The sequence below is a fragment of the Pezoporus flaviventris genome, unplaced genomic scaffold (assembly GCF_033815535.1).
Source record: "Pezoporus flaviventris isolate CSIRO_AGI_PZ_B2104156 unplaced genomic scaffold, CSIRO_AGI_Pfla_v1 ptg000081l, whole genome shotgun sequence".
Classification (NCBI taxonomy): Eukaryota; Metazoa; Chordata; class Aves; order Psittaciformes; family Psittacidae; genus Pezoporus; species Pezoporus flaviventris.
In genome coordinates this window covers 4,762,122-4,779,258 of record NW_026892629.1, presented here as the reverse complement: position 1 = coordinate 4,779,258, position 17,137 = coordinate 4,762,122, and the positions used below count along the sequence as shown (strand labels likewise).

Sequence of the window (17,137 nt, the reverse complement as noted above, 5' to 3'; positions counted from 1 at the left end):
AACCCTGATTTGACTGAGTATGCCTGTTCTTGTCTTCCAGGTCAAGAGAATTAAAATCTGCATTTCCTGTATCCCAGGGGAAGGTTATACCACTGGGCTCCTAGATGCATGCCTTCCTTGCCTAAAAAAAAGAAGCAGAAAATCTGTTACATGACGATATTGAAAAAAAAAATATTTATTAAATGTAATTAATGTACAAAGTAACTGGAGATCTTACAAGCACAGAAACCTCCTTAGAAAACATAAAGGGCAGCAAAATCCTCACAACTTAAACTGGAAATAAAAGGTTGAGGGAATAGAAGCATCGAAGTGCAGCTGAAACCTTTAAGAACATTATAATTCCATGTTACAAGCTCTACAACCCCCCTAGGAGGAAAGCACAGCCACCATGGGCCACATCCAATTTTGGGTTAGTCATCTAAAACAAACAAGAGCTACAGCAAATGTTTGTGCTGTACATATTAAAATGCCCTCAGATGCACTAAATGTTACAAACCCTCCACCTTTGATCGGAGAATTCCATCACTCCGTGACATCTCATTTCACCCACAGACTACCAGCTGTCATGTCACATCTCATCACATCACTGGCAACACACGTGAGGAGAAAGCCTTGTTTGCCACTCACAATGCAACCAAACAAATCCTATCCTTAAATAGGTATAATTGCTTCCTCAAAGGTGGCTCTTGCTGTGAGCTAACAGCTATGCTTCCCTTTGCTAAAATATTTCCCAGCTACTTGAAGCTGGAGATATACAATAAAAGGTGCAAATACAAACAAAAATGTATTTTCTCAGCTTTTCATACCTCCTTTTTATAGTTACTGATGTTACTGAACTGGATGTCCCAACAGGTAAAATCAGTTCCCTGGGCAGCATTTAGATTATGTTAAAATCTGTGCTAGCCCTTACCTCATCACTTCCTGAACCTCGGGGTTTGAATTATATTCAGTATTCTGACAAGGCAAAGGCACAAATGAAGTTTACTAGGAAGGGACAAATACCATCCTCTATTTTATGCATTTTAAAAGCTCCTACCATTATGCTTCTGAAACCCATAATGTAAAAAATGTATGCCTAAAACACTAAACATGTTGTCAACAACCTGGATTCTGTTCCCATCCCTGCTCGATTCAATGTCATGTAAGGACACAGCTCTTGACTTGCAATCTTTTCCTCTTAGCTGGCATGAGACTGGCACACCATGGAGGGAGGCTGCTGGCATCACAGAGGGCTGCAGCACCTGGTTCTCAGCTTGGGAAAGGACCATTGCACAAGTAGTCAAGCACTGCTGCTACTGCACACTGTCCTGAACTGTTCATGCAGTACACACTGCAGTTTGGAAACTTCCAGGCTCACTGCCTTCTCCCCATTTTTTTAGCATGGCAGGTGGCCCTGCAGAGATTTAACATGTACCTAGTGCTCAATCCACCTCTGATACCTGCGTTCCAAATCTTAGAGTCAGAAAGATACACCAGGTATCATGTAGCTTCCCATTTAATGTGTCTAAAACCTATCCTGCCCACTATGCACAGACAGATGTCAATGCACATAAAAGAAACTACAGAACTTCCTTAGCATTAAAATACAAACTCTTGAGGCCCCATATATAAGCCCTCCTTGGCAATTTGTTCCAAATCTCTTTCCTACTTTCTCCAGAATCTTTTAACAGCAAAAGTAATCCCTTGGTATAGCTCTGAAAACAAGAAACACCACACTGACATCTTCACAAAGCCACAGAAAGCCTGAAATTAAGAGTGCTGACTGAAATTAAGGCTGTAGTTCATGCCTGCAGAGACCTAACCTGGAAACCTAGATACTGATAGTTAATTATGAGACAACATTGTATTCTAATAGTTACATCGTTTCTTGTATAAGTATTTAGTCTCTCAAAATATTTTTAGGACCATAAATCTTACTTGGAAAGCTAGGAATACTTTCATCAGTATTTAACTGCAGAGCATACAGGGGTTTATTTTTAATTAAAAAAATCTCAAACACCTAGATTTAGCCTAGTTCAATATTCCAATAAACAAGCCTTCTGTGGTTATTACAGAAACTCACCTTAAACCAACTTCATTAACCAGTCATTTTTGCAATAAAAATGAATTCTGAAGCAGCAAGGTACTGTGGGAAGAATATTCTGCAGAAGAAATATGCAGTACTACACTAAAATAATTTAGCTGGTCAGCAAAGCTGCTGATGCATAGTTTCCAGCCCTGACTTCAACTTTTGTGACAGATGTTGTTAGAATTAGACCCTCAAGAATAAGATAGTCTCCTTCAAAAAGCAAGCTGGGACTAATTATTCTGCCTCTGCCTATCCAGTGCAGTGTCTCGTCACTATCTTTATCACTACACCATCAAATTACCTAGGTACTGTGTAAATGGATTTGCTAGACAAAAGAGCTAAAGATTTTTCTGAAATTCAGTTATCCCACTACACACTATCACCAATCCTTCACCCCCCATCCCAATTCACTGAATATATTAGCAAGTGGATTTATCCTGGGAAGAGCTAGTCATAATTTCACTTATCTGTCAATATCACTTGATTAACTGGATAGACTTTAAAGGATCAAAAAGCCCTGATTAAACATTTAATCAATAACTCCTTTCTAATTATATTTAGCAGATTTTTGAACTGCAGCAATGCAGTCAATATTGGCCAGCCATGACTGTTCTATGCTCTCCCAGCACAGCTTGCTGGTATTACTTCCCCTTGCTCCTCTCCCATATCTTCTCACTCATGGAGAGCTTCTCCTATTTCTGCCCTATGCAGAGAAAGAATAAGACCATTAGACGTTACAGGAATTGCTGCTTCAGAGCTGCGGCAACACGAAGTGAGACTTACAAAGTGTAAAACTGTTAAAACTAAAGCTTTTGGTGATAGTCCATCCACATTGGCGTCATAAAAATAAACCCCCGAGTCTTTGCTTTCCCTGGGAATCCTTTAGTCAGAGTCACTTGACAGATGCCTAAATGGTAGCCACTAAAAAATGTAAAAATGAAGACAAAGCGGTTTAAAAGAGTTTGGGGAAACTATGCTCCTTGTACATATCTTTGATACAATTGCACAAAGCAGCTCTGCAATCCCAAATGTCAATAGGGTAAGAGAAGACCATACACATTATTGATCTTTCCTGTCTATGAGTTTTAATCTGTAACCTTTACTCCAGGAATGCAACCTTTACTACAGAAAATTGAAAGAATTAGGTCCAGCTATATTTTAATAAGCCCATCAGAAAGTCACCCAACTCAAACCCTCTCAGTAGTTAAAAAATCCCCAAACACCAAACTTGATATACCTTCTTTACATGAGGCTTAAATAAATTAAAATAATACCCAAGAACCAAAATGCAAAAAATCCTACCAGCCTCTCAAGTTCAGAGCATTCTAGGCACACTCTGAAATTCCATGTCAAAGGAATAGGCTTGATGCCAGCCTAAGAAATCTCACCAAGACGAGAGCTTACTTTTCTCACAGCTCATTTCAAATTGTCTTACAGATTATATGCAATTTTATTTATAATTACTGAATTATTTTGTAACACTCTTAGCACATCCATTTCCCCTCCACTTGCAACAAAAGCCGAGAATCAAGCACTAGGGAAAGTCTCACGTCTCCCAGCACATGCTGCCTTTACCACCACCTACCTACCTGCCTTTGCTACCCTCCAGTTAGATTTTCCAACACATTTTGTGAAACTCTAAGGATCAGGGTCAAAAATCACATCAAGAAATACACTCCTAATTACAGATTATTTTCTTGAGCAAGAGTTAATGTTCTGGGTTGGCACTTCCCAGAGAGGAGCAGATGGACCTAAACAACAAGAGATACACTTTTCAAAGGAAACCTTTAAACAACCATTTATAGCATGGCTCAATCATGTTTTCGCACATCACCCAGAGTCAAATGAAATGCAGAAGAAAGAACAAAGTTGTATTTTCATATAAAGACAAAAAACGTGGTTAATGACAAAATTCTGAAAAGTAGGGTCCTGGATCAAAAAAAAAAAAAAAGGAAGATGTAGCAACAAGAAAACAGTTGAAGGCAAAGATGGAACAAAAAAACGTCAGAACAGAAACTGCTAAACAGACATAAGCCATTTTAGGAGGAATATGGTCTCTGACAGTAAATAGGAGCTGAAGGTATGGATAAACCCACCATTTACTCCTCAAACACTGGGACATTCAATGGAAGATGAGCCTCCAAAAGCAACAAAGTCAAGTCAAAGAGGCTGCGTGTTTACAGATTTCAAAGGAAGCCACTCCAGGGAAGAACCACAAAAATAATACTGTTACTTAGAAAAAGATCCTTTGGATAACAGGAGTTAAACTGTAACAGGCAAATACAGAAACTTGCATTCCCCAAAATCCATCATCTAATCAAGAGCAAAGTCTGCGCTGAGAAAAATTAATAAAAGGCCTATCCACAGCAAAAAGCAGCAGAGCACACGGTCTGTGATCTGGCAAGCCCCAGACTAAAACCGATGCAGACATGACTGTGTAAGAATAACCAGAGAGGTGAAAAAACATTTATTTCTTAAGCACTTTCCTGATCAAAGGAGAGTAGCTAAAAGAGGGCCAGACAGACTGTTAATTTGAGAGCAGGATTATGGAAGGAAAGAAACACAGGGAAATAAACTGCTGCTAACACACTGCACAGGGAGCAGGGCAGCCTTGAGACAAGGTAGGTAGGACCTCCCAAAAGTTTCCTGCAGGTGATGCTTGGCATCATACTGGCTGCCATACACACAAATGGCTCTTCCAACCTCATTCTAGACTAGAATTTCTCAGAAGTCAGCTACAGACAGTTTTAGCCAGTAGATTTGCATTAGGGGTTTTAAATCTATTTTCTTACTCAGGCTTGACACTTTCTCACCTGTGGCCTCACAGAAGCCAGATAGAGAAAAACATGCCATGAAAAGCTACATTTCTCCTTAAAGGGATAAATGAGGCTGAATATTGGAAATTACAGAAAGACCTTTTTCTGTAGCAGGAATGAAAAATTGAATTAGGTGACAGATCACAGGGCAAGAAATAGGGATCAAAAAAACCATGACTTATCAAAACTCCACAGCAGCATTAAAGGAAGTAAGATGAGCTTTCCTCCCCCTATCACTTTGCAATAAACTGACAGAAAAGAAAATTATTTGGTCAAATTGCAAAGCAAATCTGCCCCATTTCCCAGGATGGCTCTTCCTGAGGTCCATGTGCAATGCTCACAGGGAAATCCTGCAGCTCAGGGCACTATCTCCCACCAGTGGTGGCAGGGGATGGTCAGCCCTATGTAAGGGGGCCGTGGGGATGGGGAGAGGGCTGGCCAAGGGCTCATGCAGCACCCCCCCCCTCCCCCAAATCACCACCATGCAAGGCAGCAAATGCTGCTTGTACATACAGAGCTGCCCCTTTGCAAGCTGTGATGCAGCACAAAAGCTGCTTGAGCCACACAGTGTTCCCTCATCCCCTCTCATGCTGCAGCATTCAAGCGAGCTGAGGAGATCCAGAAAATAACAGAAATGTAAATTAAAAGGCTTTTCCCAACTGGAAAAGACACAGATTTTTACAATTACACAATTAGCAATAGAGTCCCCAGTCCCTGGTTGCTGCCTCAGATCTGTTTGACAACACCCCCTGTGCACACATGGAGAAGGAGCAGCATGGCTTTACAAAAGCACACAAGGCTCATACCACAATTTAAGAGCACCAGAACCAAGAGAATAAAACAGATATTTACACCGGGGAGCTGTTAATTCCCCTGAAGTGTGTAGTATAAACTCTGCATACAGCATGAATCACCAGAGCCATAAAGCGGGAGTAATGCCCAGTTGTTCAAAATGTAGTGCCTGGATTCCTCCTTTTTCCCCACAGCTGTACAAAAGCAATCCATGGGGTACCACTCCATTTCTCCTTCCCTGCGAATGACCAATGTCTTACTAACTCTCCTCCTCTTCTAATTCCCAGCTCTGACCTTTTTTGTATTACCCTGGTATCAGTGGGTGTCAGTCCCAGACACGCTCCTCTACCATACAATCATTTTCAGAGTAATTCTCATCTAACATAGCAGTCGGGTCTTACCCACGAAGCAGGTTTTAGCTATTCTTCACAGGCTGCCAAAACCTCAATACACAAGTGAGTGAACGCCAAAATAATGCTCACATAAAAATTACTCATGCATCTAAAATGCTACATGAGTCTTTCCTTCCAAAAAAGGAACTACAGCTATTTGGATTTAATTCAAGCAAACATCTTCAACAACAGATATGCCTTTTAGACAAAAGCAAAAATTTCCATTATAAAAGATCCAGTGATATTTTACCAGATTCGTCTATGAAGAATGACCGCTTGGAGGTAAACAGGTTTGATAATTGACATGGTTAGTCAAGTCTGAATGCCAGTATTCATCTAGAAATCAAAAAAAAGGACATTGGAGCTTGTTTTCAAATTGAAAATACTGTATTTTTAAAAATTATGTACACATTTTGATGCAGCACATACATCAATGTTTTTAACTTTGGTTTCCCACATCTTTGTTTCTATCGCATATGTTTGGTCTTGATAAAGACCAAAGAAAACAGAATAAAATTCTCCTGGACCAAATTCAACTCTCTTAAAGCAGGAACATTTCAGTCATATTCTCTGCTCATCTCTGCTGCCAATACATAAAGGCAAGGGGGAGCTTCCCAACACTCTGGCTCAGAGCCTGGCACCTAAAATGTCAAAGAGGCAAAGATCACCTCACTGGTCTGAACTCTGCTGCCTGGAAAGGTACAGCATTTCTTGACATCAGCCCTAAGAGATGTAAGGCTTGAGTTGCTGTAATACTTTATGATGGATTTGATACATCATATTTCTGCAACCCACAGCATTAAAGGATTTAAAATATGTTGCAACATCACATTAAATAACAGGCCTTCGCAAGACCTAGGCAGCAACACATACTTTAGCATCTGCGTGCAGTGCTACTCATGCTGCATTTGCACATCCTACACAACAATTTCTGACTAAAGCAAGAAGAGATCATACACTTGTTTGAAATCACTGGTGATTAAATTATAATGAAATGTTGTCGTTGTGTCAGGTTAATAATCTCAAACAAAACATGCAAAACATGCTGAAAGTTGTGGGTTTGGTTTTGTTTTTTAAATGATCATGGGGCTGTGACCCAAGTTTTCATTTTTCCAGATATGATGCATGAATTCAGAGCTTTCTTTTTTTGCCCCCTTTTTTTTTTCTCAGGGGAGATGAGGGCACAGTGACTCATAAAAGGCATAAATGGGATGGAGAATTTAATATTAAAAGTCTACATTAAACAGTAACTTAGCTTCTTCGCCTCTCTACTTTTTAATATAGCTCATTAGTTACACCGACAGGGAACTACAGCCAGCCTCACATCACTAACTGATGGTATGTTCAGACTAGCTGGACAATAAACAGGCTCATTTTCAGCAAACTGTAAGAGATTCCCCACAAATACGCCTAAAAGTGTGACCAATTATCACTAAAAGTATCATTTCCCTGGTATCATTCTGTTTACAACCTTTCTCTTTCACACACACAAAACCACACTAATTGAAATTATTGATTTTTCCTCAGTGGATATATTTGCATTCTGTTTATGAACACATCAGCACAAAAAACAACTGGAGGATAACACCTAGCAACAGACCATAGATAGAGTAGAAGTTCATACACATACAACAGTTTAAGCGCAATAGGAATTTATTTAACGTAAGAATTTATAATTTGATTTATTCTTATGGTGACTGCTGCGTTACAGAAGTAGCAATTCATTGCTCACTAACTACAGAATCCAGGAATAAGCAGGAAGCTAAAGCCACCAAGGCTTATAGATTCTGACAGTCTTATTTCACATGATTTTCGATATGTCTGGAGGGAAGAGGAACACAAAGGTCCAACCTCCACAGCTCTTCACTAAGACATTGGGTTGCTTATGGTTAGAGGGGAAAAAAAAAAACCTAAAAGGTGGGGGGGTGGGGTAAAGGAGAAGACTGGAAGTTGCGATTGCAAAGGCAATATTTACAACGGAAGTCAGTTGAGATCCACACCTTGCAAAAACCCAGGGAAACAGTAACTTGGGGAACATTTTGTCATTTCAATAAACTGACTCTGATGTGGATGATTACCCTCTAGTTATCTACAACATTAACTATATTGTTACCTGGAACGATGAAGAAAGGACTAGTTCTCCTTTTCACAGTAGCACAGGACAGAACTGAGGAAATGAGATAGACAACAAGGACTCTGGAAGACATTCTCTAGAAGCTGATCAAATGCAAAGTTAGCCACTTAAAAGCTGTGGCTTCAGGGGAAACTGAGGCTACCTAACAGCTCCCTAGAGCTGTCACCATTTAGAGGCTGAGTTCCTCCTTTGCTCTAGCCATACTATGTCTATCCCTGTACAAACCACTTTAACTCACTGTAAGGACAGGAAACATATAGGCTTTCTGTTGCTTCCTAGTGAGATATTCAACTCATATAGGCATACTTTACTGGTGCATGGCAAACCAGAGGTCAGCAGTGAGCTGGGAATGGGCAGCAGGGACACTCTTCTCAAGCACCAAAGTGAGCTGTTCAGGTAGTCCATCCTTCTCATGGAGCCACAGCTCAATACAATCCCACCTCAGAATTGGCACACTGGAACAGGTAAGTGCTTCTCAGACTTCACATGAGCTGTCTGATAATATATATACACACATATTTATATATACATATATATATATACATATTTAAAAGATTATTTTGGTAGTGAAGATCAGCAATACAGCATCCAACTCAAACACCTGCAGGCAGTTTATCTCAACTGGGGATCAGTCACTTCACAGGTGCAAGCATAATGGACAATTTCAGTGCATTTGTACTCTTCCTAAACTAACTCTCCTTCAAACTTGAATGCTTTCCTACAGTGTACTGAGAGCCCAGGGTCTCAGCAAGAATCAGCATGGGTCCAGCTCTGCATTCCCTAAAATCCATCTTATCTAAGTTTTCCATTATCTTTGTTTATTATTCCTGTGCAGCACAGAATCAGCTGCAGACAGGATTGTTCAACAGAAAGGACATAAGATTGCATGGTAGAAGTGGTCTAAAATGTAGATGCATGCTGATAACAAAAATCTCATTCACCTAGGATAAGATGGTTTGGCCTCCCAAAGGAAAAAAACTAACTTAGAATGAAATAAATCCCTACAAAAAGACAACCCCAGAAAAAAACATCAACTCCAATTCAGGCTATGTTGCTGTTATTTACATTTCCAGTAAAGTCAAACAGTGGTAAATTTGAACTGTGGACTACATAAAAAAATCTTCTGCCTGGAAGATTGTGAACCCATGAAATTCAAACCCAAATGAAAACTGGTAATAAAGGAAAAAACCAAACCAGGCCATAAAAACAAACCCAAAAATACAAGCTCTCAAGTCCATTTCTAGCAGTGCTGTGATTACTTAAGCAGACATCAAGTGTGCTAGGTCGAAAATAAAAACAGTCTTCTTAAAGGCAGGCACTGTGAAACTTTTAAAACTATAATCCACCTCTGAAAATTCGTTAGAAAATTGTACTAACAAAACTCCCATGGCTCTAAAAACGTGAAGTGATGCATGACTGCAATGGAATTCTAAAACTGGCAACTGATTTGAAGGAGGTTTTACATGCACACACACACATATACATAGAGAGGAAAATTTTATATAGCTAAGTGATCTGTGGCATATAGCAAACACCTGAAGCTGAGAGAACCCACTCTCAGATTCAGCCGCTGATTCTTTTCTGACTATGCACAGCAATGTTAGAGTCACATCCAATGAAAAGTGCTTTGTCAGCCTGGACTTTGCAAGAACTCATGAAAATGTGAAACCCATCCCGTTACATTCATATCATGCTCTGTCCAGTGAAAACAGCTACTATGTACTGAGGCACCTTTATTTCAAACAGCAGCATCTTGTGTACCTAAAAGCTCTTCCTGATAAACTAAAAGCCCAAAGCCTTGCATACAGTGAAATATTTCCAAAGAAGCTAGTGTTTTGTGCTCTGACACTCTGAAACCTATTTCCATAAGGAAAAGCTTACTGTAAAATAGTAAGGTGTTTCCAGCTTCTCCCCACTCTTTTTGTTGTTGAAAGAAGCAACAAATGAGAAGTTATAGTGAACCTAGATCTATTCTATGTAGTGGTTATACCATCTTCTACTTCTTTCATTTCATATAAATTACACTTAAAGCATTAAACACACTCTTGTAAAAGTAAATAAACACAAGTCACAACAAGAACACACACCCCAAAAGCTATTTGACAGCAGTGAATTTCATTGTATCTCTTATGCATTTTATGGAACAAGCCTGAGACCTTAAAATGAAATAGTAAGCATGCATACATATTTCACAAAAAAAAAATACAGAAAATATCCAATTAAAATGCAGCAAGGGCAATTTGATAAATACAGTGTTATTAGCATAAGCTTCTTCCCTTTTTAAAAGCTTGATTCTGCCACTCCTACAGACACAGGGCAGAAGATTGCTCAGAAAGCAAATACCTCTTTAAATCAATGGCACTTTTTATGAAGTAGGATACTGCTCAGCACTAACAAGAGTAATGAAATTGGCTCTTTGCGATTTAAGTGTGCAATATTAACTACAGCTGAAGAAATAGGAGATTTATTTATTTTGAAAAAAATGAAAAAAAAAAAGGAAAAGGAGAATACTGCTGCCTCTACCTATGAGCACTTCTGAGGTCAGTAGTCATAGAAATGGGTAGCTTTCCATCTTTTCACTCTCATCCTCTGCCTGGAGATGCCACCTTTTAAACTAGATTCAATCGGTAGTGACACACCTCTATTTTGACTCCAGTGGCATTAGGAAGCAAAAAAAGGGTAGTGGGGAAGAGACTGTATTTTTCAGCAGCATTCAGATACAATGGAAGTCATTTGCCAAGTGGCATAGGACCAGATTTTCAAAGTTGTAGATGTATCTAAAAGACTTACACAGACACTGCCTCAGGGAGTTTTCTCAAAGGCACTAACGTGAAATAGAAGACAAAACAGCTCAGAATCAAAGTTAGTCTTCTCGGCTATTGGCTGGTAGTCCACTGCAGATACTGTCCTCAGAGATTATTGTGATCTACTAATTGCACAAATGGATTCATTACCAAACCATCTCTGCCCCGTATCTGTTAGTTTATTGCCCAACAACCCACTACAATTGTCCAAATTCCTTAACCAATCCTGCCAAGTCAGTTCTCCTTAATTTTATGTATTGTGTAAGTACAAGATACACTTCAAGTTTCTGCATACAGGGAACTCAGAATAGGTACTTCATTTCAATCATTTGTAAAATTGCATCACTGATTCATTTGTGCATGTCACTGAAATGGCTGAAGTGTCATGAAGAACCACAACATACACATATTTGGCAGAAGAACCCAGGAGCCATCTTCACAGTCTCAGAATATTCAGCTGTGGCATACTGAAAAAAGCCTAGGCTTAATGAGAAACTGCAGTAAAAGGCTCAGATGTCCAAACAAGTTTCATATCTGCATGGTTTTACATTATTCAGTTTTACAGAAATAATTGAGATAAATTATTACAGTGTCAGAAGTCTTATCTTCCCAGTATTCATACCACAGAAAGTCTGAAAGGGTTTTTACCTTGCCCTTCTCTGGACAATAATTTCACCCACCACCACCCCAGTCACATGTTTATAATCTTTACAAGGATGTTGCTTTTACAGAGAGTCATACTGCAACAATCCATAAAGCAGCCAAGATTCAATAAGATGTTCTGAGAAGACCTCTTCTCTCAGATCAAAGGTGAGCAACCTAAGAGGCTTTCACTTTTCATCACTGTTCTTACGTCAGCAATAAATCTACCAGAGTTCATGCAAGCCCTCCCTAATCCAATTTTAAATGAGCTGTCTTAAAACAGAGTAAGAGACAATTAACCACAAGAACGGCCTCTGGAAGAACAGATCAGTAATATCTTAAACCAACTCAGCTATTTTAAAATCGGATTTGTCCACACCTCTGCATTAGCAGAGATGTGCATCATGCTGCAAGGGCACATTTCAGAGAAGGTACATAAGCCACTTGGTTCCAATGAGTCACTTTAAGAATATCTGTATAGTTAATGTAGTATAAACTGGCAAAGATAAAAATAAGAAAATATTTTAGGCCAATACCAAGAAGTTTGGTAGTTTACACTGTAACTATGAAAAACAGAAATGGATTTGAAAATTTAGAATTAAAACCAGCCATAACTCACTTTGTTCTTAATAAAATAAAATATCCAAACAATTGATTCAAGGAAGAAAACAAACTTCACGATTTCTGTTCTGAAGTTCCTCTTTTGGCATCTAGAGAATCAGGGAAGAATACCTGTTCCATTAATATCCACTCATAGTCCCCCAAAAAAACACATTTTGTCCCCCAGTATTAAAATTCTCAAATAATTGGAGCAACAACAGCAACAGCAGCACAGATTATGTTTCTCTATCTTGTTGCTGCTATTAATTAAGTCCCATTTGCTCCTCCTGAATTGCTATTATTTAGTTGCACTGGATGGGTGTGTTAGAAAGTAATCAAAGATGCATCAACAGCTGTAGCTATAATGAAAATTATGGCAGTACATCAGAGGAACTGCAGCTGCTCAATTCATGCAAATAAGAGCTACTTGACAGTGACTATAATTATACAGTATGTCAAACAGCATAGCTGGAGTAAAAGTAGAGACTATGTATTTTAGAAAACCAAAAGATTTCCATTTCATTATGTTCACATCCCCTAAACTCCTATTTAGGGATAACAAGATTCTCTTTCTGTCAATAGACTCACAGATACAGAAAGGTCTACTAAGTCTCCCAGGTGTATTCTCCTGTCAGTGCCACAGCTGTCAAACACAGTACCTCTCTGCATGTTTACTAGGCATTTATAATACAAACTGTACTCAGAGGCCACAGTCAGAGCTGGGGTTTCAGATGTGTAGATATGAAGAAAGATCTGGCCACATCTAGTTTCAAAGTAAAGGAAGATTGCTTCCAAGTGGCTCAGACAACACAGATACCATCTCCTCTATCCAAAGCCTGTTCCTGACTCCTGGAACAGTGCTGTAATATTCTAGTTTACTTTGCTTCACATTACTTTTGTGTAAGTACTTTCAGCTTGTCCTGGACAACTTATTTCTCACTTCAGGCACCAAGGCCGTCTTAAAGAGCACATTTCCTTCTCTTGCATAAAAACTTCACTAAAACCTCCTTATTTTCAGAAAGGCTGCACACAGTGCTTATCCTGTTACATCTGCAGGCTGTTTGCACATTAGCAACTGTTTAAATAAAGTGACATTTTATTGTTTCAGTTTCTTCCAGTTCCTGTTCTGCATTCAGCCTCTTTAATTAAAGCCCTCTGGTTTTTGCTAGTTGGTGGCAAATCCCTGCACCTCCATGGAAAAAGAATAGGAACAGAACCTCATTTGCTTTCCTCTGCACCTTGAACTCGCTTGAAAAACTGTACAGCACAAAGTTATGTTACAAATAATAAACCTAGAACACAAAATACCAGACTAATGGAGAGGTTTATGTATTTATTTTTACTTATGTCAGCCACATAAAGACATAAGGGGGTATACAATTTTGTAGTCCTCTTGCCTCTCACTCAGGGGTGAGAGGCTGGACCTACTTGGTATATAACACAGCTGGCTGCTAAAACTCCTTACTGCTTTTGTTTTACACAGTGATTCAAACTGTATAACTTGGCAGTAAATACTCTTTCCTCTGCACTATCAGCAAACCCAAAATTCCTTTTTCCCTGTGAAGTCTGCTGACAAAGCCCAGTTCCAAATGCCTTGGAATTCAGGTACATGAATCCTGGTAAAAGTGGTAGCTCAAGCTCCCCACATTTCCTAGGTACAGTTATCAAATCTATGGTCCAACATGGCAACTACTCAAATTGGTGATATTACCTGAAATCACATGCCGTGGTAAGCTCTGCTCCTCCTCCAATAGCTTTTCCTTGGACTAGTGCAACACTGATCAAAGGCAATCTACACAAGAGAGTTTTGCAAGCAAAATTCATGCTTTTAGTCCTTTACAAATGACAAAAGAATTCAAGCAAACCATCTCTATAGTAAAAGTTCAGAAAAATATACTGTTCAAATTCATTTAAATAACTACATCTTTGTGGCTAAGCAGCACAATACCAATTCCAGTTACACCAAAATGAGTCTTCTGTAATTGGTATGGAATCCCAAAATGAAACAGTGAGACAGATGTATTAAATAGAATCAAAGTAAAGAAGATCAAGTACTGTGTTATGAAAAATACCTGCTATAGATTATACCAAAAAAGACTATTTGCAAGAAGGAGTGACAAGACTCTAAGCCAGTACACTACAGAAAATAGTAGAAAGGGACACAAAGAACTGTAGGGCTGGGTTATCTAAAAAATAATGAGATTTAGCATGACATCTTCAGGAATTTCTTCAAACAGCACTACCATTTCAGTCATCAACAAAACTTTTCTTTTGGAGGACAAATCCATCCTTTGAGGATAGCAGCAGTAAGTTACCTTTGATGGTGTTGTATTTAATCATGTTCAAGGTAATTTAAAGGACAGAAGGAAGGAAGAATATGTAGGGAGAACCACTTTCCCTACTGCCATTGTGTAATGAATACTAATGAACAGTGACTGACTTCAGATAAGCTAAATTCCTTAAGAAATTAAGACAATTAGTTAGTCCCAGAATTTGCATGCCCATACAGCTGTTTTGTTCACTTACCAGCTGCAGTACACTTCATACAATACATGGCACAAGTAAACCCACTGGAAGAGAGTAACTTCATTTTTAATGTGGACTATGGGGAACCAGAAGATATGGGTCCAAGTCCCCTCCATCCACAGGCTGATCCTCTTAAGGACCATATATCAGCCTCGGCTCTCCCTGAGGCAGACTGGTCCCATCAACAATAAATGTCCCCAGACAGCAATTCAGTGCTCCCTATGAACTGTAGCTTTAATGTACTCTAAGTCAAACCACCTCTGGTAAGGGCTTAATCTTCAGGCATCTTGGTCCTCTTTGGTTTGCCCCATGAACTCTGATTATACAGAGACCAATTTATACAAATGGATTCTAATCCTGAGGATTCCTTAAAAAACTAGTACCATTAAGTCTCCAATCTCCTGCACAGTTTTACAGCATAATGTTAATTCATAACACTTTCTCATATAGATTATTTGAAAACAAAGAATATTTATCTTCAAAGAGCTCTGAGCAGCAAAAAAGACAAACTGTACCACACATGGATTTAATAGAAATGTGATTTCTTAAGGGAAGCTAAATCTAAAGGAAAGAAAAAAGTGTTTTTCAGAAGTACCAGATGGTAGAACTGAATACATTCCTCTTATGAAGTGGGAAGATTAAATAAATATATTAAATAAATGTTACCTGCGTAGGCTGCATGAGCTGGCCCTGGCTGTTTTTTAAGAGCTACTGATTTCCACTGAGTTACAGAATACAGCTTTAGAAATACTGAAGGCCTACACTTGCTTAACTCTATGTATATCCTGACCCTCCACATATAAACCTATAGGGGTCTTTTTCTGTTCCAATCTCTGGCAAGTCTATTAAGCTATTTATTAATTAAGTTATTAACTATTAAGTTGCAAAATGTCAAGGCCTAATTTAAATCCATAAATGCCTACCTGACTAATGTGTAAATACAAGGTCTGGGATTCAAAATTACATACTTGAAACTATGTATTTAAATTTAAACATAATATTAAAGAGTTAGCCAACATGTATTCCAATAATTATAATTACTTCATAAAGAAGGGTAAATAAAATATATTACCTCATAAGTCTGGTTAAGGTGTTTTGCATAAACATGCACATATTCATCCCATCCTACAAAGAACAGGAAATTAAAAAATGTTAAGTGACCCTGATGTGGTTAATATTGCCTGAATTCCAGCCCAACCCCACTACGTACAAACAGAAAACCTGGTCTCAATCTGGTGAGAAAAAAAAATAAAAAAATTCAGAACTCAATCAATTTATGTGAACTTCAGTTATAATTAAACTACAGCTAAAGTAATTGCAATACTGAATTCCTATTATGTGAAAATGTACATAATTTCCTCTTCTTACTCCCAGTTAAACACCCATAAAGTTGAGCTTTAAAAGTCTGTGTAGGACTACAGAGCTTTGCGTACCTTTTCCTGTTCCAAATCCACAAAGTTTTAGACAATATACAATTTATCAATTTCCCAACTTCCTTTTTTCTAGTTTCGGCTAACAACATTTCAGAAAAAGCAAACATAAACCCAAACCAAAACAGAAAACAGAAAGAAGATTCTTCTTATTTCACTCCTCTATGTTTTATGTCAGCTTGCAAACAATAATGAATAGGCTACAATTGTTCTCTTCTAGTACAAGAACTAAGGGGCTTCAAATAAAACCAGTTGCTGTATTTCTTCATACAACAGGCAGTTAAACAGTGGCACTTAGCAGCAACGCATTACAACCTATATCAATTCAAGAACAACTAGATACAGTCAAGACAGAAAAACTGACAAAAGGTTATTAAATACAAGGTAACACCTTTGGCTCCAGATGTCTTAGTCACAAATTGCTGTGACTAAGAGAGTATTTTCAAGCAAAATAATTCTCTATCTCCCTTCCCTGTTCTTATATGCTTTCTCAGACATCTAGCATAAACCAGGAACTTGAAAAATGACTGGGCTAAATGACCCAGTATGGCCATGTTCATATACATATGGAACTATACATGTGCCATTTAATCCAGATTAAATATATATATGTTTGGACACTGTAGAAGCAAAAGCTCCTAGTCAATACCAATTTCAGCCTTTCTTTCAAAAAACCAAATGAAAACCTCAAAATCCTCAACTGAAAAAAAAACACATACACACCCCCTCCCCCCTTAATTATTGGCAGCAAGAAAAAGAACAGAGAAACATCTCTACTGACATTTACCGATTTCTAAAACGCAGTTTTACAGGGGTTGTTAAGGTAAAGAATATGTTTTAGGTAAAAGCTCCTGACTCATACCTCAGTGAAAGAAAAAATACGCAGTAAGTCTTCAGTACATCATGGAATAGGACCTTGAAATAATAGTAAGT

At 38.5% G+C, this 17,137-nt stretch overlaps 1 protein-coding gene across 1 annotated transcript in view; it reads right to left on the bottom strand.

Moving 5' to 3' along the window:
* Positions 1-17,137, bottom strand: part of ECHDC1 (ethylmalonyl-CoA decarboxylase 1) — a 36,198-nt gene that overhangs the window by 3,215 nt on the left and 15,846 nt on the right. Inside the window, exons 4-5 of the mRNA XM_061475008.1 lie at positions 15,847-15,899; positions 13,960-14,040 (exon numbers count right to left, since the gene is read on the bottom strand). Coding sequence (XP_061330992.1) covers positions 13,960-14,040; positions 15,847-15,899 — 134 coding nt within the window. The remainder of the gene's footprint in view (positions 1-13,959; positions 14,041-15,846; positions 15,900-17,137) is intronic.